The sequence below is a fragment of the Lepisma saccharinum genome, chromosome 1, assembly GCF_977018435.1.
Source record: "Lepisma saccharinum chromosome 1, izLepSacc3.1, whole genome shotgun sequence".
In the NCBI taxonomy this organism is placed as follows: domain Eukaryota; kingdom Metazoa; phylum Arthropoda; class Insecta; order Zygentoma; family Lepismatidae; genus Lepisma; species Lepisma saccharinum.
Genome location: NC_139229.1, coordinates 94,205,062 through 94,232,079, shown reverse-complemented (window position 1 = coordinate 94,232,079; position 27,018 = coordinate 94,205,062). Strand labels below are relative to the sequence as shown.

At 39.1% G+C, this 27,018-nt stretch overlaps 1 protein-coding gene across 1 annotated transcript in view; it reads right to left on the bottom strand.

The window, feature by feature from the left end:
- Positions 1 to 27,018, bottom strand: part of LOC145984356 (uncharacterized) — a 135,493-nt gene that overhangs the window by 74,289 nt on the left and 34,186 nt on the right. Inside the window, exon 2 of the mRNA XM_083118015.1 lies at positions 8,128 to 8,596. Coding sequence (XP_082974141.1) covers positions 8,128 to 8,596 — 469 coding nt within the window. The remainder of the gene's footprint in view (positions 1 to 8,127; positions 8,597 to 27,018) is intronic.

The following is a 27,018-nucleotide window of genomic DNA, read 5'->3' as shown; positions in this document are numbered from 1 at the left end:
ATGGATCTGATGTAATAATTTAGGATCAGCACCCCACTTTTTCTTAACTGTCAACATTTTTATTATGTTAAGCACTTGAGATCCCTTACATTGTGCCAGTTCTACTTGTGACTTCCATTTAAGTTTTTCATCTAATATAAGTCCCAAAAATTTATGACTTCTTTGTTGACTAATAGGTTTTCCGTTTATATTTATTGATATGCATGAATGAGATCTCTTCTTATTAAAAACTACCACCGAAGACTTATCTGGATTTACTTCAATTCCATTGATATCACACCATGATGATAATTCATCCAGAGATTTTTGAATTTTTTGAGCCCCTTCTTGAATATTTTTACTACTAGTGTATATAACAATATCATCTGCATATTGTAATAGACGAGTGTGTTGAAGAATTTTTGAGCCTAAATCTGCCGTGTACATATTAAATAGCATGGGACTCAGCACTGCGCCTTGTGGTAGACCTTTATGTGTATAACGTGCGGTGGATAACTGTCCTCCATATCGAATGTACAACTTACGTGCCAATAATAATCCAAGAATACTTTTTATAAAATTATGTGGAACGTTCATTTTCTCCAATTTTTGTAACAGTAAATTTGGAAGGACAGAATCATAGGCGCTACTTAGATCGAGAAAAACTACGATACAAAATTCCCGCCGTATGAAAGATAGCCATATATCTAAAATTAGTGTTGCTAATACATCTACTGTTCCAGTTCCTTTCCTAAACCCATCTGATGTTTCGGTAATTTCTGATTATATTCGACCAACCATGTGAGTCTGTTCAGTATTAAATGTTCATATAATTTAGCAAGGCATGATGACATTGCAATAGGTCTATAGTTCGTATGTATTCCTGATTGTTTACCTGGTTTTAATATGGGTATTATCACCACTTCTTTCCACTGTGATGGAATTTCTCCACTATTCCATATTGAATTGTATGTATTTAGTAAAATTTCATATCCATTCAAAGGCCAGTGTTGAATACATTCGTATGTAATACCATCTAAACCCGGAGACGTTTTCTTTCGTTTGTGAACAACATATTCTAATTCCTCCATAGTGAATAGCAATTCTAACGTGGATGTTTCTGGATATTTCATAGAGTTTAACAATTGACAAAGATTAGTTTCAACCGTATCTGGTGTCAACTTGCGGTGAAATTCTTTTATCCAGGCTGAATTGATATCTCCTCCAAAATAATGACAAGTATTATTATTGGACATACTTCTTATTATTTTCCAAGTCACTGAAATAGAAGAATCTTTAGTTAATGTAGAGCAAAATGACTTCCAAAAGTATGATTTTGATTTCTTTAGGAACCTCTGAGTTTTTGCTGCAATTACTTTATATCTAATAAAATGATTGATGGTAGGATTCTCCTTATAATTTATGTATGCTTTTTGTCGTTCGTTTACCCATTTCTGGCAATCCGTTGTCCACCACGGAGTCACTTTTCTTCTAGATCCAAAATTAGATACTGTTGCATTTATTTGTTCTTGTCGAATGAGAGACACCAATGTGTCATACGATACTTCTTGTTTCAGCAATTCATTCTTTATTGCATTGTTTACATTTCCGGAGAATTTCTGCCATTCAACCCTTCTTGATATATATTGACTATTGTTTTGTTCAGAGCGTATAGTAAACCACGTTATATTTTTATTATGTTGAAAGCTTATCATAATTGGCATGTGATTACTGTTGTAACACTTCTCTAATACACTCCAATGGATTTTTGAAGCTATATCATTTGAGGTAATAGTTATGTCTGGAGCACTCGGCTGTTCATTAGGTCTTGAGATTATTGTAGGTGTTCCGTCGTTGAGTAATACAGCTGAGGAATCTTGTAAGTAATTATACAAATCTTTACCTGATCGATCAGTTAGAGAACAGCCCCACATAGGGTGGTGTGCATTAATGTCCCCTGCCAGCACAAATGAAGTGTTTGGTGGAAGCTGCCCAACGATACTCTGCCACACTGTAACAGGGAGGTGCACTGTGGGAGGGCAGTAAATTGATACATAAGACGTATCAGCAATCCGAACACCTGTAATCTGAATTTGACTGTTTATATTTTGAAACAAAATAATGTCATACTGTATATTTCTTTTGACACCTATAGCTGAACCACCGTATCCATCTAAACGATCATCTCTTATCCAATTGTAACCTTTAAACTTCAATGTTGAGTCAGTTTTCAACCACGTTTCTTGTATAAGAAGGACATCTGCAGAAAAATAAGATAAAATATTTTGTAAATTATGTCTATTAGGAATTAAATTAAACTTCGTATATTCCATTGTAATATTTTCAAGACTTTGTCTGGCATGCTGGTTGTTGAAATAAGTATTGTAAAATACTTGTAGCAATGCAAGTCCAGTCCTGGTTAACGTTCAATGTCGAAGTCCCTGCTAGGCTACATAATTGTTCTATAAATAATGAAAAATTATTTAGGAATTTTGTAGAATTTTGTTCTTGTGCCCGATTTGGCTGGATAGCTTGAGCCGCCTCTGCAAGAACAAATAATTTATTTTGTTGGCATGTTGTCGACAAATCCGGAGCATTGTCTTTTCGAGATCCTGACAAAGAATAATCAGGGTTTGTCATTCTCTTTTTATATTCATTTTGTCCAAATGGTTTCAATGTTTGAGAAGATTTCTGGCGTTTTCCTTGAGAAGACTCAGTCTCTTCCAAATATTTTCCAGCTTTCTTTGAACTGTACAATGGCCTTTTATTAGATACACTGTATTGATCTTGTGTTATATTATTATGATATGAGGTGCTACTCGAATTGTTAGATATCGAAGCATATGTAAATGGCATTACTGTCTTTTCTATTTCCTGAACATGGCCAGTAGATATCTGTTCATATCCATACATATAGTTAATTTTTGGGACTTTCTTCATAGCTTCGTTAAACGTAACATTCTGAACTGTCATAATTTTGATTATTTCCTTTTGGCGTTGTTTTTCAGGACAGTTTTTGTCAATTGCAGTGTGCTCCTGATTACAATGGAAACACTTGATCTTATTTGTGCAAGAGGACGATTCGTGATTCTCACCACAGCGTTTGCATTTTAATTTACTTTTGCAATTAGCCCTGAAGTGACCATAATAAAAACAATTAGTGCACTGTTTAATCAAGGGAATGTACCTATCAATATCAAACTTTTTGTAAAACAGTGTGACATATTGTGGTAAGGATTGCGAGTCGAATGTTACAATTACCGTTCGAGTTGAAACAGCAACGCGAGTACCCTCCTCGTACTTATACTTCACAATGCGTTTTACCTTTATTACTTTGGCTGTTGATGAATTTATATTTTGCAATATTTCATCTTCACTTATTGACTGATGTACATCTTTCATAATTCCCATTCTTCGTACTCGGTGTGATGGAACAAAACCTTCCCAATTATTCTGTAACAGTAATGGATTCGAAAGGAAATCATTTGCATAATTAGATGTCGTAAATGTAAGTCTAGCTAGATTTTTCCCAAGGCTATCTATCTCTTTCAAACCTCTAATATTTTCTTTGCTGACTATTTGGCCTAATTTTAAAATGTGAAGTTGACCAATGTTTCCTTTGCCATTTCCACCTGAGGCATCCTGATGTTTAGATTTCACAAATATTTCATACGGACCTAAATGATTACTTCTGTACTTCAATACCTGTTACTCATAAACTTTTTTGGAACTTGATTTACTTATTTGTTGGGTGTAATCTATATTATTACACTGAGAATTCAACTTATTAACTTCTTCTACAGAAGTTATGATTTCCACGTTGCTGGAAAGTTCCATGGCACTAATGTCCGTGTCCATGTTGGATTCAGCTGGTTTTGTACCAGCAAATTTGGCTTTACGGCCTTTAGATTTTTTCATGAATTAATGTTCACATTGTCGCACATATATTTAGAACGACACTAATATTCAAACAGTAAACTATAAAGTCTCAAATTCTAACTTAGAACACAAAATTATCTTTGCAACAAATCACTTACACAATCACATCTGTAACCACAGACTCGATACAAACTACTCTAGCTCCACCTTTAACACCATCTATAGATTACTTTCCATGTCAAAAAAACAGATTAGTGTCAAATTGTGGAGCTTTTGTTTTGTTTTTCCCCTGAATGTTGTAGTTTGTGTGCAAACTAACAGCTATTTCTTATTCTATTATATACATATTATTTTTTATATATATACAGTCATGGGTGTAACTTGGGACCTTACATTGAGGGGGCAGAATCAAACTGGGCACAATTTTGAGGGGGGAAAATCGAACTTGGGCCTAATATTGAGGGGATAGAATCAGACTTGGGGCCTAATTTTGAGGGGTTAGAATCAAACCTGGGGGCTTAACTTTTGGGGAAGAGACTGGAAAAGTTTTCCATCCCATAAAAACAGCATCCAGGATAATTTGCTAAATAACTGTGACGTTCGCAAAATTACAAATATTAGAATTATTACTTTGCACCTCAGGTCCCCAAACTTGTAAATTTTAATAAACCCGAAAATTGGGTGGGGGGGGGGCAAGTGCCCCCCTTGCCCCCTCCAAGTTACGTCTATGGGTACAGTAAAAACTATATATTAAATACTTAAGGTAAAAATGTCATATTGAAAGTCCTAGTCAGAGTTAGAAACTCTAACCACATGCTCAGGGAGCTACAGCTAACCAAGAAGTTCTCTTAACCAGTCAATCATTACAGTGAAAACCTAGAATATCAGATCAAAGAGAAACTATATGCACCTCTTGGTTCCTGATTACATGATAATGTACATACCTTTTCTTTTAACAGTTTAACTGCCAGGCCAAATTTTGCATTTTATTGTGGGAGGTCGGAGCTATATTGATGGTGTGTATAATTATTATGCACACGACCTCTATGCAGAGCCAGCGGAAAGGTGGGGGAAGGGAGCGAAACGTGCCACTGCCCAGAGCAGCAAATTTTCAGGGTGGTAAATTTTGAAGTTATAATATTATATTATATAACTTGGTAGTTAATATATGCCAACCCACCATTTTGAAGGAACATATCAGTAGTCTCACTTTAAAACCACTGAGTGCCACAAGGTGGGAAAGCAGATTCGATGTCTTAACTCCATTAAGTGGGAGAGGTCTATGATGTGCTCCTTCTAATAATTGGCGACACTAAAACTGTCCAAATGATCGCACATGAGCCTCAATGTATTGCAAACCAGTTGTGTAAACCAGGCTTTACATTTCTTTGCTCACTAGTTACCTGGTAAGACTTTTTACTCCACGTAATGTAATGAGCAAATGTCTTCAAAACATTAATCTACGATGTGTTAGATGATTTCTTGCGAACATATCAGTGCTTTGAAAAAAGCAGGAGTGATGAAAAATTTCAAAGTTTCTTAGATGACACTAGGCACCCTGGCAAGGCCTCCCTCCCTCCACTCGTGGAGGCATTGGGGGGGCAGCGACCTGTGAGTCCTGGTTGATGAGAAAAATTTGGAATCGAATTTAGATATAGATGATCCAAAGATAGGCAACACTGAACAGGGCCGAAATCGAAAGAAGAAGCAGTTTCAGTATGATGAAACTGTTAAAGATCCACAAAAATGGTACAAAGTTGATTTTTATTACCAGGTTCTAGTCGATTATTTTAGCTCCAAGAGTAGTGAATTTTTCAATTTCTTTTATGATATTAGTAAGCATAAAGACATGTCAACTGATCTTTTGTCTGAAAAGTGTAGAAAACTTGCCGGAATGTTAACACATGAAGGCTACTGAATTAAAAGATGAACTAAAAGTGCTTTCGACTATAATAAAACAATTACACCAAAGGAAATCTTAAACTGATAAAGGGTCTTGATTTTGCACCTAATGTGAGTGTAGAACTTCGAATTTCGGTAACTGTGGCAAGTGGCGAAGAAAGTGTTTTTGGAAATTAAGGCTAATAAAAATATTATCTTCGGTCAATCATGTCTGAAACATGCTGGTTTCCATTTTATGCAAGATAGCATTATACGAAAAACAATATTACATGCAAAGGTAAAGTTCCCTGTGCATATAGCACCATGTCATGAAGGCACATTGAGGGGATGTGGGGGTAGGGCCACACATATTCTCGATCTCGCCCATTTTGGAGGTGATGTGATCAGCACCACTCTCTGGCCACCTTTACCTCCCAGGGTTTCCCCCCATGTATCCATTAATTTGAGGCTGGGTGAACACCAGAGCCGATTTATGCAGGGGCAACTTAGGAAAGAATTCAGACTTTAGATCACCCACGCAGGAGATCTGGGAATATTACATGTAATTCTCTTAAAAATCCAATCATATATCACAAGACCTACAACGGTAAACATATGAAGTCAAACCTTCATTTCTTTCCTAATACTTGTTACATTTAAGATATGTTTAAGAAAGGGAGAGAGAGTTTTCATAAAATGTAATAATAATATAAAATTAGTGTCACATTTTTTAAAGATTAACTGTGGTCGAGCGAGATATCCTTTTATAATCATAATCTTTATTCATCCGTTGACCCATTTTGCATGGGTATGGATTTCGTCAGATACATGAAAATATATAAGCTATGGTATACAGGCTATTACAGTAAAATAACAAAACTTTTTACATGCTGCACATATGTGATAAAGAAGTTTACATAAATTGTATATTATATTTTTTAGCCAAGAGGGAAGATTGTTGTGGAATTTTAATCCTGAAGAATGTGGTGATCTGTCTGTCAGAGTTAATCTGTTAGTCTGGATATGGAAGTTTTGTCTTTATCTTGTATTATGTCCATGAATTTCTTCATTTCTAAATTGTGTTTTGTCATTAAGTACATAGTTAATTAATAGATTTATAGACATACAGCGAGTATAAAGTCATAATTTTGTTTTCGCAAAAGGCAATTCTGCACGTGGAATTGGAAGGTATTTTGCATATAAGTCTAACAGTCCTTTTTTGTAGTGTGAACACTCTTTTTGTATGTATGTGAGCTGCTCCTTTCCAAGCTGTAATACAGTATTCTAAGTGAGGATAAATAAGACCATAATAAAGATTCAGTTTGATTTCCTTGAAAGGAAATAGTCAGTATGACATGCCCAATTTAATTTATCATCAATGATCAATCCTAGAAATTTTTCATGGTTAGCATAGTCTAGTTCATTTTCATCTAAGTAAACCGTCACGTTATTAAAGTTGTTCTTCTTGCCAGGGTTAAAAATAATGTTTTGTTTTTTTATTGGTGGTTTACATTTAGGCTATTAGTGTTTAAGTACTGGGTTATTTGATTAATTGAGATGTAGGTTTGGATTTCTAATTGCTCTTTTATTTTTGCCCTACATATTATGTTAGTGTCATCTGCATAGGTGATAGTTTGAGTCATGTTGTTCTTCGGTATGTGATTGATGTAAAGGATGAATAATAATTGACCAAGTATAGATCCTTGTGAGGTAAGGGACACCTATCTTTGACAATTCAAAGCTGGAGTAAAAGTTTTTGATAGATGAATTATGTGGTCAATTTGAGTGCATTGTATTTTGTGCTTAATAGTATTGAAATAGCGTAACAAGTCTCATTATTAATTTTATAGTTTGATGTTTTACTTAGGAATACATTGATTTTCAATTTTCCGTTGCTACGTAATGATGGAGGGGGGGGGTTGAATGGTGCCACCACCCAGGGTGGCAAAACGATTAGCGCCGGCCCTGTCTCTATGATACACTTTTATTTTAGTTACTTTCAGAACTTGACTCCCATGCCATGTGAGAAAACTCTGAAATCAAAATTGCATGGCCTATCCAGGAGGCCAATGAAACTCATACACACGTTTGTTTTCAATGGAGCTGTGTATGTGAACTATACTTATACACGCTGCCTGCAAATTTGGTATCAATCTGATGCACATGGCATGCGTATCAATTTGATTGACATGGCAGTTAAAGTGATAAGTAAAAAGCAAATACAGCATTTAGATGAAAAATCTTTTAATGATGATGATTAATTTGTCCTTTAAAACATCAACATAGAAAGCAAAGCCATTATTTCGACTCCAAGAATGATTGCAAGGTTGGTTTGATACCCTAAGTAAAAATAATGACCTGGTTGAGGACAAAGTCCTGTTTACTTACCAAATCATTCAAAGGTCTTGTAGCAGTGTATCTCCTAAGTGCAACACTTCTTTGCAGTTGTGGCTGTACAAGGTATCGGTCATTGTAAAGGAAAGGACCAGTGTCGTTGGTACTGATGGGTGCATTTGGACCAAAAGGTCCTGGATATCTGTTCATAATCGACAATGGATTTGGCATCAGACTTGCAGCATGCGTAGTGATGGGCAGCATGTTTGGGACAAGAGGATTTGGTGGCTGTGGATAGTCTTCGTAATTGGTTAATGGTTGCCCAATATTTGGATAAGGAGGATGGGTATACAGCCTTCCAGTTGGTGGTGTATCTGGGTTGTCATTGATGTACAGGATGGGCACATCTGGTAGCTTATCATTGAATGCTTCATAGGCAGCAATCTGCTCATGGGCTGCTTGCTCAGCATCTGGCTGGATGTAATAGCCCTGATTTGGACCAGTGATGAAGCCTGGCTCTACCCTGTGGAAGAGAGAGAATCTTGGTTGTAGTATTACAGCATGATGAAGTCAAGCTCAAACACTATATTTTTTTTATCCTTAAAGCAGTGGTGCCAACTTTTGAAAAACATTTAATGGGCTGAACTTAGAGACACATAGCTATGCATAATATATGTCATAAACAGGCCGAAGATTTGCCTAAAATGCCTTTTTTGTTTCTTGGCCACAAGATGTGGGTTTTTAGCTTTAAATAACATTTCATGACATTTCTGAGAGGAACACGTGAATGTTTATAGTGGCTATTTCGCAGATAGTCCCGGATCATAGTCGTGCGGTCTAAGATGCTACCGCACGCATGCTAGTTTGAGTTTTCTGGGGGGGGGGGGGAGCATAACAACTTTTATCTGAGATTTCGGCTAGCATATGTGACTGGTAGCCACCAACTATTGTGAGGAAATTGGTTAGCTATGAATGAGTAGCCTAGCCATGGAAACCTACAACAACTGGGGCTCATCATGCTGACCACACGTCACTTCGTAACTGGTTGAATGATCTCCCAGCTCTGCAGCTGAGGCAAGTGAGAGTGAGGCCGGACTTTGTTATGTAGACCTTCGCCCTCAAGGGCTGTTGCGCCATGGGTTATTTTTCTTTTCATTTTTATTTCACAGATAACTGCTTCTGGAGTGCCTAATCTGGGAAAATGATGAAAATCTGTCAATGGTTATCAATTGTAGTGCCTCTTTTGTATTTTTCGGTATTTGTCTATTTTGACTGCTTTTAGCCCTATTGTTGCTCATCCTGGTTATAAACCCTTTCCTCCCTTACTTTCCTAGTAACAATGTGATTACAGATAGAGTAAATAATAGGGGATACTGAAAAGTATCATATTGGAGATAACATTTTTTTTATGAAATGGAAGGGTTAGGTGGGAGAACAGCATATGCTGATCCTCTCCCGCTAAATAAAGATATATATATATATATATATATATATATATATATATATATATATATTATTATAACAGTCAGTAATGGACATTTCCACTTTGACATGAAAAACGTTTTAAATCCATTCATTTTACAGATAATGACACAAACATGAGATGAGCAAAATATCTCGGCGATATTTCTTTTGGTTCTCGAGAAACACGCCTTCAAACACCGCTGAAATTCACCTCCTACGTCATGGATTTGAAAACGTCCTCTCCACAGACAGCAGACAGGAGGTCATCTGACGTCATCACTTAGAAATGCGTGCAGGCATGTCTTCTGCTCGTCCCGTCAACTTATCATGAGCCGCGGAAGCGACAGCAAGGTCACTTGTTACTGTGTAAAACAAGTATCTTGTAACTTCCAGTGCAAAAATCTGTGCTCCATTTCTTGGAGATGAATTATGCTCTAGCAGTATAGCAGTATTTACTATAATTCAGCCACTCGGTAGAGGGTTTTCCCATTAGGGTGACAAAGCAAAACTTGTAACAATCAATGGCTGAACACGTGAACAGCCTTGTTCATTGCGAATACATAGGTTGCTTCTGACTGGCAAGAACTTAATGTTATAGGAATGCCTTTTCTGGAATTACAATTATTTTCGTCATAATATTTTCTTCGCAAATTTTAAGATAACACGTTTAGAACACACTGGTTTACACGCCAATTTCTGCAATATAAAAGGTGATACGGTATAAAAAGATACGGGGAGTTTCTAAATTTCCTTCAGTAAATGACAGTTTTCTTCAGTTAATATATATATTGCAAATTTTTGTATTTAGCCTACTTCTCCGTCACTTTGTTTAACCGCAACGATGAGAACGCATGGTTAATTTAGTATACATCTTCTCTAACATCACATTTCTTCCCACTTTTGGCTAATCGCTACTATGAAGATAAATGACAACAAACAGTATTCGAAGTCGGGGTGCAGGAGGACCCCCCCCCCCACACACACACACATTACCTTCACCACCAACAAGCACAATCTAAGTATCACCCAATTTGCCACGATACGAGACGAACTTTTTCTTCTGTCCCATCTCATTTCGAAAACATTCACTTGTTCTTGTCCCATCTCCTTTTATGAGACGAGACGGAAAATATCTCGTCTCGTGAGCAACACTAACATTAACAATAGAAGCATCCCCCTAGGTGTCCCTAAAGTCTCGAGCAAACATCCTGCCATGTAATAATTTCCAGTTCAATGAAATGTCAATCACAAGGGAATAGTCATCCCCAGGTCGAGAGTCAAACCTGGAACATGCGACTTCCTCAGATACATCATGAATTTTGTGTATAATAATTACAACGCCAGTTCATTCCTGCAAATTCTGAATCTCGGTTTGGTTTGCATATATAAGCAGTATAATATTCGGTTTTCGAGGGCTCGTACCGTTAAAACGAGGAGTCAAAATATATATATATGTATTAAGAAAGTTTTTTTTTGTATTTATAATGATAAGCCTTTGCATACGTTGTTAATTCTATATTTTTCGAGACTTGGAACGAGAACGAGAATTGCCCTCCCAAACCGATACGGATGTTTATAAATCGAGACGAGACTGTCAATGATATAACGGTCAAATATTGAGTGACAAGTAATTAATCTAATTGACCGTTAGTAGGAATTAATTGCAATTGGTATTATTAATATCCGTCGCGAATACAGGTGTCTAGCGAACTGCCTTAGCCAACACTAGATTGCTCAACCACCGTTTTTCGCCCGAATTCGGATTTACATGCATTCTTATGGGAATAACAAGAAAAATGCAACTTCTAAACCAATGGACCGAATTGGATGAGATTTTAACCAGCGGAAGAACACATCATGAAAGTACTGATTCCAAGATTTGAGCCTAATCAGAACAGAACTACGGGAGTTATGAATTATTAAAGATTCATCGCTGAATTGAAAGGGAGAAGCTACCCTACTGAGATGTCCTTGCTTTTCGTGACTGACTACAATGGAGAAAGAGTTAGCCTAATCTCTGCGCGAGGGGCTGCTACCAAAGGTTAAGGACCGGAGTGAGCATTGACCAGGATAGGAAGACAACGGTCAAAGCACCAGAAACAATAAACAAGCACCTGATCATAGAGGGTAGCGCGTCACTACGTTCAAATCTGGAATAAAAGGGATGATTTGAAACAGTTTTACACAGTTTGCCTACAATCGCCACCGGAGTGTGAGCTACGCGCGACCGAGCTGCGAGTTGCAAGCAGACTCGTGGTCTGGATTTGTTTTTCCTCGAGTGAGTGTTTCAGAGCCATGGAGTAGAGCAGAATAGAACCAGGGGGTCGTTCCTTCCCCTTGCCGTCAACGCATCCGTGCACATACGTGTGGTTATGTGAGAATAACGCCAGACACGTCCACCCGTGTCAATCGTCCGAAACAACGTCCTAAGTAGTGAAAGTTAATACCATTTGATATCCATGTGAAACCGCGAATGGCTCATCGCGTATGTTCGTCTCATCGCCCAAGTCACGTATCTGTACTTACGAGTGATCGCGAAGAACTGACCTATTATTGCGCAAGTTGTCGTATGGAGTCGACAGTGAACGAGTGAAGCCAGGATCCGATGAGGCCAGATGGAGCTGCCGACTGATCCACTTTCGCCAACCAGGATAACCGCGAGGTGCAACAATGGAGCGTGGAGACCTTCCAAAACTGTAGGACCACTTTCACCCAACCCAGGTCAGAGGGAATGCAGCGAAGGTAAGATCCAACCATGTGCGTGTGTGAGAAAGATGACGACTATCTACCGCGAATCTGCGTAAATCAAATCATTGCTTAACTTAAATCAGCGCTATGGCATCCCTAGACATCTGTTTTCCGGCGGAGTAATCAAATGTTAAAGATGAGAGTTTATGTTAGCCGCAAACGACAGTTCATGAAATATATTTATACCTTCAGAAAAGATAGAAGGGGTTCGCACAAGGAACAATTATTCACTTTATGCTTAAAATCCTAAACGATAAATTGTAAAAGGCAATGTAGCCAGACATAACAAGAGTATGGTCAAAGTAGTAATTAATCTAACCTTTGTAATTGTCATATTGTCGCCATATGCCATGGAATGAGAGTATGAATGTGAGATCGAGTGAAAGAGGGCAAGATGTACTGTGTTTTTATCTGTGCTTTAATATATGTGTATATTCAGAAACACCGTAGTATTATGTAACGTCATTTCAGGTATTTAAAATGCATCCTCCTAGGTTTATTCTCGGTAACTCCGACTGTTAGGCACTTATCCTGACCGTATTATATTTCATGTAATGTTTAATTCGCCCAGCAGGTGAGGCGAGAGATTCTTCGTTGTTGCGTTGCTAAGCTCAGCTCAGTTGAGTTAGTTGAGTTAATTAGTTTATTTATTAAATTAGCAGCCCGTGACAATGAGACATTTACAAATAAACACGAGACAGACATTAACAACTCTCAACGAGAACGAGACCAAGGCTGCCATGTCTCGTCTCGATAGGATCCTTAGTGTAAAGTTGTGAACCAACCAATTATGCGTTCGGGGTAACGAGATGAGGCGGATTTTTTCGCAGTACAAAATTCAAAATATATCGTACCATTTCAGTATGGGATATTGTTATGCACATGGGCGTATATATAGTTCACGTGGGGGGTGGGGGATGGATCAACTTTTGGTATGATTAGGGTTGCTTTATTTCGTAAGTGAAAATCGAGGACACTGCTGGCCGGAAGCTTGTTGGGGAGCAGGGGGTGCTGGACCCGACAAAGTTGTGTGTATGTATGTAGTCACGATGTCACGCTAGTATTGATACTTTTCTGTTCATCTTTTTCCAGGGACGTCGTTAGAGGGGGGCACGGGGGGGCACTGGCCCCCGCAAACGCCCACGTGGCCCCGGCAAATGTTTCTGTATTTTACTGAAATTTTAATTTGATGGCAAATATTAAAAATTGTTCTTCAGTAAATTTTTGCTTATAGTTTGAAACACTCCTCCCAAATTTCCCGCGGCATAAATGCCAAAGCAAGACTTGTACTAATTTTTCTACTTCTTACCTGTCGAAAACAGATGCAACGCAGTAGCTGCCGTTAATGATTTTTATAACCCGTCCCGTTAAGGGAATTCGGAGGTCTTTTGAAAATGTACTTTTCATCCCTGTCAGGTCAAAATTCGGCCGATTGACTGGTAAGCGGTAACAAATGTCCCTTGGGATCGACGTTACTCCTTCCGGAGCTCTTTGGAAACAATTTTCATTCCTGCCTCAGATTATGGAGATAGTCATAGTGCTGTGCGTGATAGACGTTGCAAGATAAAACTTCAGGGGGAGGGAGCTTTCCGCTAACACATGGCTATAATGAAGAATAAGCCACACCTCATTTATGGAAGATAACGAGGTATGTACTAAATTTTTAACAATGATCTACACGCTTTAGATACATTAGCTTTTCAAATTCTAAAGCACTTTCTGTTATCATTTGTATAATTACTCAAGGAAGATGGCGGAGTGGTTAGAACATCGCGCTACGACGCCAGGGGTCCTGCGTTCGAATCCTGGCCTGAGCATGGATGTTTGTGAGTCTTCATTCATCAATTTAATCATATCATCACTCATCCTCATCTTCGCAAATTAGCCAAAAGTGGCACAAAAAGCGAAGTAAAATAAAGCAAGTCAATGAATCATTACTCACAGAAGCGGTTATCTTCTTCCCATGGGGTAGTGTACTCAACTTGTGCAATTTCGAAAGAACGTTTTCTAATTCCATTTCTAGGTTGGTTATTTTACGTTGCTTTTCGTTAATCGCGGTGGTGAGGATGAATGATGAACTGAAGAAATGATGATGGGACAAGCATAGTACACCCATGCCTGACCAGAGTTAGAACCTGGGACATCTGGTTTCATAACGTATTACGCTTCATGTCAGAAGCTGAATTTTGTAAAAACTATAGAAGTGGGCTGAAGGAAAGTATCATCCCTGGGTGCATAAAAAAAACACGTTCGGCTCACGCATAAAAATAAAATTAGCCAATAACTGTGCAAAATCTGTTATATCCAGTGCCATCAAATATTTAGTTCTGCAGTCTGTTACTAGCTTGGTCCCCCACTCTTTACCTCCGCACTCGAGGTTCGGTGCACTTCGTACTCGGCTCAGATTTGTCAGGGGTATCTTTCTTTGTACGACAATGCACGTGGGTTGCTACAAGTCAACATAATTATATAATTAACTACAAGAGACAACGGATAACCTTTACGAAACCTTATTGCTATAGGGGATACATTACCTTTTCCAGCATCTGTGAAATTAAAAACTGAAATTTTGGATATTTTCTATAGTTTAATTAACGTAAAATTTGAAGTATATACAAGTCGTATCCGAACGTTCATTTCTCTAATTATTTATCGGGCCAAAACTCTAATTTTGAAGTTGGAAATCTCTATTGTTTGTAACTGGATGCTTTACATTTCATGAATTACATGTGGAGTACGCTTGTCACAAGGTAGACTCGCGTTACTCCAAGAAAACGTCTTAACAGGCGCGAGGTCGCCCGACGTGTACATTTTTCAACCTCCACGGTGACAAGGCACTAGGCTACCCGGCGCACCGTAATTACTTCAAAATAACATCCAGTACAACTACCTTTTTACCTGTAAACTGGACACCAAGGCACTAGCTTGCCCGGCAATCCAATCTCTTACAGCATCCGTTTTGGGAGACCTGTCCTCCGGTCCTAGCTGACCGAAGCAAAAACAGCCTCTCCCTTCCAAGTCTCAGTTCCAACAGCCGACCTCCCCTACTCTCATCTGGGAGTTTATATATGCTTGGTTGGCGTCTGTTGCTAACAGCCCTTCTTTCAAAATGTTTAATCTATAACAGCTAAACTGCCCGCCTTTTCCTCGAACGTTCGAAACACGAAGAAAGAACAGAGAGCTACATGGTATTTATACATGGAATAGTACGAACCTAAAAATGCATAATAAATTGAGGTACACTTATCACATATACAAAATTTTATGCACGTAATTACCTAATTAATTAACATTTTAATAATAAATATTTATGGCGTTACCCCCACACCCCCTATACGCCTTCATGGCGTGGTGCTAAGCACAGGGGAACACTTTACCTTTACCTTTATTAATAAATATTTCAATAAGAAAAGAAAACACTGTTGCCCTGACACGGGGGCAGGGTAACAAGTCACAAACAACATTATTTTTTTAAAGAAATTATACCATAAAGATATGTAAAATTTAATATCCAGCGTCATCATTCTTGAAGTTCACAACCAGTTGGAAAACAGACAGGGACCTCCCCGAAAGTAGTGGGTAACACGATCACCTAGTGTTGGCCACGAGACGAGACTTTTGCCTGTCTCGTCTCGTGGAAATGCTGTCTCGTCTCGAAAATATTCGTTTGTCTCGGGACACATGATCAATCTCGTCTCGTCTCGAATTTTTAAAAGCCTGTCCCGTCTCGTCCCGTGAGCAACACTACGATCACCTCGAAATTAAAGGTGCTAGGTTCGGTTCTGGTATAAACTATAGCTATACATGAGATGTCAAGCTGAGGATTTATTGGAGTTATATTCCCATATTACAGATCCATCACCGCATTTGAAATCCTAGCATACAAGTGCCAGGGTGAAAGAAAGAGGAAGGGAAGTCTGTAGTTCCCATGTTTCAGTTATCTTGGCGCAAGTATACACCGCTCAAGGATTATGTCGGCGTCTATGTTACATTATGAAAACTGAAATAACTGACAAGACAACATCCACTTCTATAAAATTCTACTCTCAAAACCAACGTGTTTATTAATATTTCGTAATGATTTTTTTTTTTTACACGCACGCACACACACACTCACGTGCGCTTGCGGTATCCCAGTAAACACCAATATTATTTATAATAGGGAGTGATGTTTAAGGAGGGCGCTCAAGTATCAACCTTTCTTCCACGTGGTATACCGTGGACTACATTGTTGCAGATTAATGAGGCTCCGGTATGTGGACCCACAGCCAGTGTAATCATATGACGGGTTCTGTTTTGTATTGTCAATGTTCCTTCGTGATTGTCCTTTCATCTTATCATCATTCGTCCTCAACGCCGCGTTTAAAGCCAGTTTTTGAGAACTAGATATTATCGTAGGAATAAAAGGGGAGGATAACAATGAAGCAAAGCAGTAAATGTATCCACAATTTCCAAGTTCTTCCCTCCAATGTGCTCAAATTCACATTTCTTCTTCTTAATATTATTGTTTCCTTTGAATGAAGCATTTTCCCTATCATCAAAATCATCTAGCTACTATTCATCATATTCGTTGCGATTAACCGACTGTAAAGAAAGTGTCGCAAATATAAGAAAAATACAAAAAATACCAAAACAATCTAGTCAACACTTGTGCCATCAAGTGCGTACGTGTATTTTCATCATGTTGGGTTCCTATTTGTCTGCCGTTGTAGAAGTTTTTAGCGTCTATAAATCTACACCCCTGCTCATTTCTCTAAGAAAGAACAGCACTACGTGCTTTGTAGTACTGAAGTATGAGATACTCGGAAGGTAGTTTCATCTTGACGTCAGAGAAACCCTCCCGCGGTTGTAAACACAAGAGAGTGGAAAAGAGCCCAGTGGACCTTCTGGCTTCTGGCCCTGAATGCCGACGACAAAGAGAATTCTCTTTGGCCGACAGTATGTCCGTTCCTTTTCATCCTTCCTCAATTTAGTCACACCCTAAATGCAAGTGTGCGGGGCAGTACTCTCAAATTTGTCTCTGTCAGCTTGAACACAATAGAATCACGAATGTACTCCTTCCAGAAATAGTTTATGACGGGAAATCGGTAGAAACTATGTTTTACAAATAAAATAAATATGCCGCTATTCGGTGTCGGTCTGTCGGAGAATATGGACTGGTGACCTAAGAAAGAAAAAAAAAGTGGCATATGCAAACCCCCATTAGCCGCCCCCGTGACGGAGTGGTTAGCACATCGCGCTACGACGCCAGGGGCCCCGCGTTCTAATTCCAGTCTTAGCATGGGTGTTTGTGAGTGTTCATTCATCAATTTCATCATATCATCACTCATCCTGATCTTCGCAATTAGCCAAAAGTGGCAGAAAAGCGAAGTAAAATCAATCAAGCAAGCAAGCGAACCCCCATTACTAGCATCCCGATGGCGCAGTGGTAGCTTCGCCGCTTGTAATCAAGAGTTCCCGGTTTCGGATCCCAGCAGAGGCACACAGTGGTTCGGATCCCACTTTAAACTGTAGGTCCAGTCCCGATTAATCTTCCTGTGCATAAAGTGGTCTTAAAACGCCAACTCAATCAAGCACACCCCCATTAAAATTAGCCAGGATTATTATTTTTTCTTATTATAATTTTAACCCCCGAGAGTGTATTATTCTCTTTTACAATTCTACCGCACCCCCCTCCCGGCCAGAAATACATCCTGCGTACGATGGTGAGTGGCATGTGTGTGTATATGAGAGTTGATTTTAATTTAACAATGAGTGTCTGTCTCTCATTCTCTGTATCTCGCTCTCTCTCATATATATATATATATTGATTTTTTTTATTTTACTTCGCGTTTTGTGCCTCTTGCTTAATTTGCGAAGATGGGGATGAGTGATGAAATGATGAAATTGATGAATGGACATTCACAAACAAACATGTCCGAGCGGGATTCGAAAGAGGGACCCCTGGCGTCGCAGCGCGATGTGCTAACCACTCTGCCACAGGGTCCGGCATATATATATATATATATATATATATATACACACACACACACACACACACACACCCACACAAACACACACACACACACCATCACACACAAACACACACACACACACACACATACATACATACATACATACATACATACATACATAATGTTGGTTGTTGTTAAATTTCTTAATGGTTTGATCGATAAATTTCTGACATTTGGGCCCCCCCAAACTGATGAACCTAGCTACGTCCCTGTCTTTTTCACTGCGTTTTTAAGACCAAACATCTTTAAGATGACTCGAGGTGGGGGAAAATAACTGATTTGACAGTCTCAATGCAGTTTCTTATCGCAGAAATTCCGAAACAATCAGGAAATTGCAGACATTTGGTCTGCAGTCTCATCTGATGTGTGGAATTACGTAATTTCCTTCCCATCCGTATCCCGTCTTACGTCTCTAATTCAAGAGAATAAAATAAGTCCGAAGACATTTTTATGAACAAGCGGATAGAACAGGTAACTCTGGCAATTTCACTGAACCAAAGGGGGATGGACCCGTTGAACCCCCCCCCCTTAAATACGCCCTTGGTTATACACATTATTTCCTTGTAATAATTATACATAAACTAAGTATTAATATGTACTGTGTAACTGATGTAATCTTCTCAGTGTATTTTCTCTTAATTGCACAAGAATATTTGATCATAACTTGCGCAACAGAAATGAAACACAAACTGAAATTGCTTTATGGAAAATAAAGTAAAATAGGCTTCATAAATAAAGTGAAGAATGTGAAAATTCTTATTTTGCACTACATAGGTTACGGTAAATTTCGATAAATATAAGTTTAAAATATATATATTTTTGAAAGTTTGGTCAGCAACCAATTTTACAAGCAATATTTTTCGCATGACGTGAGAACACACACGCAGCTGAACCCTTTCATTTATCTTGCACGTGAGCAGAGCAGCAGGGATATTTCATGGAAGAATGATCATTACAAAGCATAGCTTTCCTTTCCAATATCGCTCCTTCTTCTATTATTTAAATCTGTACAGATTTGTAAAACTGCTGCACATGTTCACTCGCCGCGGGCTACCCGCAGTAAACTGGACGCTCGAAGCAAACGACAAACGAGCTCTCTCTAAGGCGTGACGTATTAACATGGCTGAGGCGTGTTTTCAGCGCAACGCTAGCCTCGCAGCTTTGGAAGTCCCATTTCTGCCTTAAACTGGACGCAGAGAAACGCGAGAACTTGCAGGGGTCATTTTTTCAGGGTGTAGTTTTTAAAATTGTTGTAAAAAAAATTGAGTGGAAATGTCCATTGTATGTATACGGCCAGTGGTGGCAATTGGGTTCCAAAATGTGGGGGGTGGACAAGCATTAAGAGGCCATAGTGTGATAGTGTGGAGGCAAAAGAATGGGGAGCAACTATCTCCTAAATCGTCGCCACTGTTTAAGTTAATCAGAACGTGAAATCGGGACATTTTCTACTACTCAACTCCTCTGTTTCCATGCATTAACATTGTGTGCCGGAACCATCTCAGTATGTGTGTTTGTCCATTTCTTCTCATCAGGCATCAGAACATCTATGTACCAGAAGTGTTTTTACGAACGTGTTACACATGCACGGAATGCACAATCCACTCGACAACGCGAGATTCAAACTGTGTGCTGGGAACTGGACGCAGACAGTTCACGAATATTTCTCTCTCATTCGAGCCTGAACACCACTAATGTGTCTTGCAGAAGCGTGCGGTAAGGAAAGGCGGGGCAAGCGCCGCTTGCGTTGTTTTTAAAAACACTTTTGATATCTTAAGTCCGTGTTTTTCAATGCCTTTATATACCTTAGAATGGAATTTATTTACTATAAGATATTTACATTACAGAATTTTCATTTCCCCTATTTCTTGTTCTATTGGCTTGAAACATAAACTGGCTGCACCCTTGACGACGCTGGGCGATGCGGCAGGACTGACCGCGTTAGAAGATGAGGACTGCTCGCCTTTCTCCCCGCTTTTCGAGTGACTTATGCAGCTCTTGCATGGTCACTGTCGATCCCCGTTCACAAAGAAAAAAGACCGAGGGCAAGCGACACCAAGCCCGCATCTGTCTTTGGCAAGGGTGTTGGAAAGAATTCGTCCACACTGGCCACAAGGTTCCTAACTTCCAGAATTTTCTGTGCGTCCGTAGCACCACCTCACGCGGTACGATTTTCATGTTTGAAACTCTATAGTAATTAACAAATTACATTATGAAGCTAGCCAGTGATCACCGGTCGTGTGCTATTTATAAGAAATAAAATCACAGCCGGTACTTGAACATATCCGTCATGTAGTCAGTTACTCGGAAATATGGAGGGTATGTAACACTGCAGGTAGGGTGAAACGGAAGAAGCGTGGGTGCTGTGGATGCGTGTTGTTTTTTGTGATATTGTGCTGTGTTTTTCTGTTCTTTGTGTAGTGTTTTTGTACCTGATGTAAAAGTATGATTCTACATTGAGAATTTCCGCCATGGTTGATATACCAGACGAGCCATCGATTTGCAGTGTTGCAGGTAAGGACTTGATTATTAGGGGCTTTCTTTCAAAACCATTCAGTTCGAGAACATAAGGTGAAAGGTTGGAGCTTGTGAATCATGAGCGACCGTGTCCTGAATTGTTCGTAACCAAACCAACTAAGAAAGATGGGAAAGTTTTCATTAGGCAGTTTAAAACATCTCAGTACAACAATATTATCTGGTTATGTGGCAGCAATGATCTTAATAAATTATTTTGTTGGCCATGCGTTTTATTCAATACAAATGTAGGACCATGGAACTCAGTGGCGTGCCCAAGGGGGGGGGTTCATGTGGGTTATAACCCCCCTTTCGCCAAGTTTTCCTAAAAAAGAACGTCAAAAGTAGGAAAACATGACAAAATGCGGGCTGACTACCAAGAAAAAGTATACATAACCCCTCCCTTTCGAAAATCCTGAGCACGCCACTGCCAGTGGCGTGCCCAAGGGGGGGTTGGTGGGGGTTATAACCCCCCCTTTTGGTCCAGTATTTAAAGAAAACAACGTCAAAGGCAGAAAAATATGGCAAAATGAGGACTGACTACTTAAAAGATGTGCACATAACCCCTCCCTATCGAAAATCCTGGGCACGCCACTGATATTAACTGTCTATAATAGTTTGCCTCCTTCGTCAGTCCACGCTTCGCTACTGCACTGTACATAGAGCTCCCACACCAAAATTTAAACAAGAACTGTAGCGGCACAGATTTTCTGAAGTGTGTGGCATGGCTGCATGCATATGGGGGTCAATGGGTCTAAATTCCTCTCATTTTGTACTAATTGTATAATCAAGTAAAAAAAATCTAAAAATTATAACTGCCACGCGGGAGATTCGCATTCGCTTCCTGGGGTGGGTGATGTCGGAATGTTTCCGGCCTTGTCCTCGCATAAAGCGGCTTTGGGGTCCACACAGCTTCAAATAAATAGGTACCTGGAGGGTAAAGGCGACCGGAGTGGAACTTTATAGTAATTATCTATATATCTATATTTTCATTTTAATTTTTATTATGAAATTTGTCTATTACATTTTGATAGGGTGTGTTGAGTTAGAGTTTTGTTTTAAAACCACAGATAGGCTAATTGAGACTGGACCTACCAGTAGGGTACATAGGATTTTATCAAGGGGGGAGTTAGTTCTAAAACTTTCTCCAAATTCACACTATCATTGTCTTATTATATTTTAATTAAATAATAATTCTCATAATTGATTAATAATACTTATAATCAATTATCTGAATTACAACTAATACCACTACGACTATTAAGTAGTATATATATATAGTATTTATGAAAGCAATATAACGAAATTACATTCTAGTCATTCTATTTTCATCAAATCCTGGGAGCATTTTTTGTTTCTTTGTTTTGAAATAATTGTCTGGTCAACGAGGTGAGACATTTTAAGTGTGAAGAAAATCCATAAAAACAAGAAAATATATTAAAATAAATTGAAATAATCAAAGTATGAAACTCATCCAAGGAGCTGCGGTGGTCTGGTCGGTAGAACATCTGACAATCACGTGGGAGATCTGGGTTCGATTCCCGGAATTGGTTGGAATTTTTCCGGCTTCTTCCCCGATAATTCACATCTGGATTGTCTTGCTGTGGTTGGCCGCGGTGGCTCAGTCGGTAACGCGTCTGAGTACCATGCTAAAGGTCCCGGGTTCGATCCCCGGCCGGTTCAAATCCGGGAACTTTTCTAACGATGGAAGCGGCCCCGGCGCCCACCCAGCGTCGAATAACATGGGTACCTGGGGGAAACCCTGGGGGGTAAAGGCGGTCAGGGGCGTGATGCCACATCACCCCCACTCACGACCGGATCAAGAAAGTGTGGGGCGTTACCCCCACACCCCCTATACGCCTTCATGGCGTGGTGCTAAGCACAGGGGAGCACTTTACCTTTTTTTATTGTCTTGCTGTTCTTTCCAACGAAACATTTTGCAATAGTTAAGCTTGTTGTCGTTTGAATAATTGTCTAGTCAACAAGGTGAGACATTTTAAAGACACATTCAAACGTGCCGCGGTAAACAATGGGAAGGCGAACTGGTGACTGTATTATTGTCCACCTAGCATTTGCCAATGCATTAGTCGCTTACAACGAACCAAGGACTTTCTTTAGTTGATTCTCATTGTTCACACAAATAAATACATGTTCATTGAACACTGGCGTACGTAGAGGGGTAGTTGATGGGGTTACAGCCCCTACCTAAATTTTGAGAACATCAGAATTTTCAGATAAAAATCGGTTAAGAACTTTAAAACATCAAAATGTTTAAATGCGAAACCTCTTTTAAAGTGAGTCCCGATTACCATTTTTGCATTTGAATACAATTTTAATAGACTGAAAAGCTCCAAAAATACGAAATATTTTATTATACATCCTGCCCTCCAGAGGCGTATATTCGGGGCTATCTAGGCAATCTGTGAAGCCCAGACTCGGGGAATAAAATACAGAAAAAAATCTATCAAAAAATGTGCATAAAATTTGTCATTTCAATAAGAAGATGAACCTATTTCTTAGAAGTTGGAAACATTGCCCGCTTTCTTTGAATTCGCGAGACGGCTGGCCCAACTGGCAGGCAACTCCACGGGGGTAACGGGTAAGCTTGACAGAGCTCCGATCAATGTTGCAAACCAATTCTTCCCACCATGTAATTTCCCCAGGATCGGGGAATTGTGTAGTCAAACTGTTACAGGAGAGAGAACAGGGTTGCATTTGGCGGGGAAAAAAACCTCTGAACTTCCTCAACAGTCTGGGTCAATGTTGCAAACCAATTTTTCCCAGCACGTAATCTTCCCAGGAATGGAGAATTTTGAAGCCAAATTATCGCAGGCAAGGGGAAAGTGTCATGTGGCAGGGACAAGAACATAATTGAACGCTTGCAGAGGAGTTGAAAAACAGGTCGTTGACCTTCAAACAACTAGAGATACAGTGGGGAGTAGAAAATTGTTGGCTGAGCGGGAATGGTTTACCGAAATGACAAGGACCAGTTCTAGTCTAGATCGCGTCGAGTGGTCTCGGTGCGTGGAATTTATTTAGAGGCAGCGTGTGAATACAGTAGTGAGTGGATTGTATTTTTGTGAATGATTCAATTCAATTCAATTTTCCTTTATTAAAGGGCGAGGTTCAGCCTTTCGCTGTTCTACCACCTAACACCTATGTGCTGTGTGTTGTGTAGTGAACTGAAATGAGGGACATAATTAACAAGCTGTCTTTTCGGCTTACGAATTACGATAAGCTCCAAATCGTTGTGGATTTTTCTTGTATGTCCACTTTATGAACAGATAAGCTAATGGGGATCGGACCTACAGTTAAAGTGGTATCAAAACCACCATGTATCGTACCCGGGACCCCTTAGATTCAAGGCAACGACGTTATTACTGCGCCAACAAGGAGTACCCGAACTTAAAATCGTGAAAATAGGTAGGTTGAAATTTTATTTTTATTCTCGTATATACGCCTATATAATATTTCACAATATGGGCCTCTCAGTTATGCAAATAAGAATGAAATTCTTGAAATCATTTCCTTACTGACAGTCTATATTTCCATGTTTTATTTATGAGGTATATATTTTTAATCACAGAGTCACATCACTTCAACCCGCCACCCCAAATGAGTTAAAAAAAAAAACACTGCCGCCAGGAAATTTTTGTCCATTCGAACACAATGATATGGTGCGATAGCCCACGTTCTTAACCCAGTATACGCCACTGCTGCCCCCCAAAACGAAGTCATGTGCTATCCACATTTACTATTCCAGCCATCCCGAAAAAAAATCCTGCTTACGCCAGTGTATTGAACATTGTTGCAACTGAGATACAAATCAACTTTTTTCTCTTTTAAATCATAGTTACCCTTATATTTTAGTTTCAAGAATTCCTGTTTATTTTCAAGGCATTCACTCTGAAAAACGCGTGTGTTTGGAATGCAGTGCTTTTCTCCGTGATGCATAGAAATAATAATTCAAAGTATTATTATTATTATTAGTAGTAGTAGTAGTAGTAGTAGGTAGTAGTAGTAGTACCAGTAATAATAGTATTGTCGCAGATCTTTGACTGTGGTAAATTGGCCATATTTTCTCAAGCTCAGGGGTTGGGTAAACCCCGTAGCCGCCCTTGCGTACGCCACTGGGACCTACAGTTTAAATTGAAAACCACTATGTGCCTGCACCCAGCGGCGGCTGAAAGGACAGAACCGCCTTGCCATGGCACTATTCTCAGAAGAAACGCATACCTCGCCCAAGTATTGTTAAATTAATACATTATAATTTACAGGCAAGGAGATTCGAATCTCCTAATCGATCAAGCTCATGGTGGAAAGACTTGGGTCAAGCTAACGACCGCCCCAACTTCCACGCGGCATCGCCAGCTCTTTCCTACCCTCGTGAGACAACGGTCCGAGCCGTTCAAGAGCTGGCCTAACCAATGTGCAGAGGGTTGAAGAAGTCTCAGTGGGCACAAGGCGGGACGAGGGGATAGCCATACTGGTCCTCATAAGTAGACCTCGGAATTTTATATTCGAACAAGTGTGCTTTTAGGTTTCTAAAATAGGCCCTAAAAATCCTAAAATAGGTCCTAAAAATCTTAAGTTAGGCTCGAAAATCCTGAAGTAGGTTCCAAAGAACTTAAAATAGTTCAAAATTCTTCAAAAATGCTGATTAGGTAAAGTCACCGGCAATGAAAATGGGGCACCTATATCCTGAAATACGCACTATCTTGCATAACGTTAGGTGTGTTGCCTAACCCTACGGCGATGGCAGAACTTACTATTGGAAATTTGCTATTAAAATCCACTCTTCGCCGTATAGTTAGGCAACAATGGTTTTTCATGTTATCCACAGTCAAACTCCGAAATGTTGTCTGTGAGGATCATCTTATATGCTGAAAATAATCTTTCAACTATAACATAGTCAGTGGCGCAAACTTCAATGCTGAAATGTTAGTTTGGAAAGCGTGAATGCCACAAAGCACCGAAGTGACGCGAATGTGAGCAAGACATCACGGATCCGAAGTTTGCACTTTGGACTGTGCAGGTAACAGTGGCGCCAGACATTTTGCCTTGTTTAGAGGTTTTAAAAAACATCCTGAACTTGGAGGAAAGGAAATTGTCAGAGAGTATGTTTCATACACGTTCGTCATTGAATTTTTCCGTGACCAAACACAGCAAATGCCTCTGTGTGACATCAAAATCCTGTAAAACCTTTAAAAATATATAAAAACCTAAAAAAAGGCTTGATTTAGGCGCATAAACCTAAAATAGGTTATAACAAGCAAAATAGGTTTTTAGGCACTATAAAACTTCATCAGTTGTGTTTTTTAAAGACACTCTGACATAACTTACTATTTCTTACATACCTGTAAAGGAAAAAATAGATTAAAAACCTAAAATCCGAGGTCTACTCTAAGACACCAGCCGAACCCGTTTTCACTTGACACGACGAGGGACATAGTTGCCACCTTAGAGATAAGTTGCTAAATATGACTGATTTCTAAGACCCGTTGGGAAGTAATTCGTCAGAAAGCTGCTATCTACTTTTCTGCCTATTTATGGAAAAACGAACGTAGTATTTTTATCCAAAGTTAAATGAATATTTAGATATAAGATAGATGCGTCTAAAGGGGCATGGGCGTCGCTAGAAATTTTCCTAGGGGGATCGAATCGAGGACACCCCCTCCCCTCAAAATATTGTGATACAGACAGTGGCATATGCAGAAGTTTGTTAAGGAAGGATGATTTTTAAAATTATTGCATTACTGGTATTTTAAATTGTTATTATTAATCTTATATTATATTATTATTATTACTAGTAGTAGTAGTAGTAGTAGTAGCAGCAGCATTAGTAGTAGTAGCAGTTTTAGTTTAGTTTATTTTAGCATCCAATAAGTTTATTATATGAATAATATAGTTCTTCTTACAACCAAGATTACATAATAGTTACTTCTAACATTAGTAGCAGTAGCAGTAGCAGCAGCAAACGCAGTAGTATGAGAAGCTTCGGGACGTGTGAAAGTTACAAATTAACAGAGTTTCAGTGTTGCAAATTATGAAAGTTTCGTACCAAATTGGATATCTCAAGACCATTTTTTAAGAATGACGCAAAATAAGGTGAAATATAGTGCTTCGTTTAAAAATTACCATAAATTGAAAAAAGTAGATGGAAATTTCCAGGGGGAAGTTCTTCCTTCCTACAGCTTCAGATTTCAGG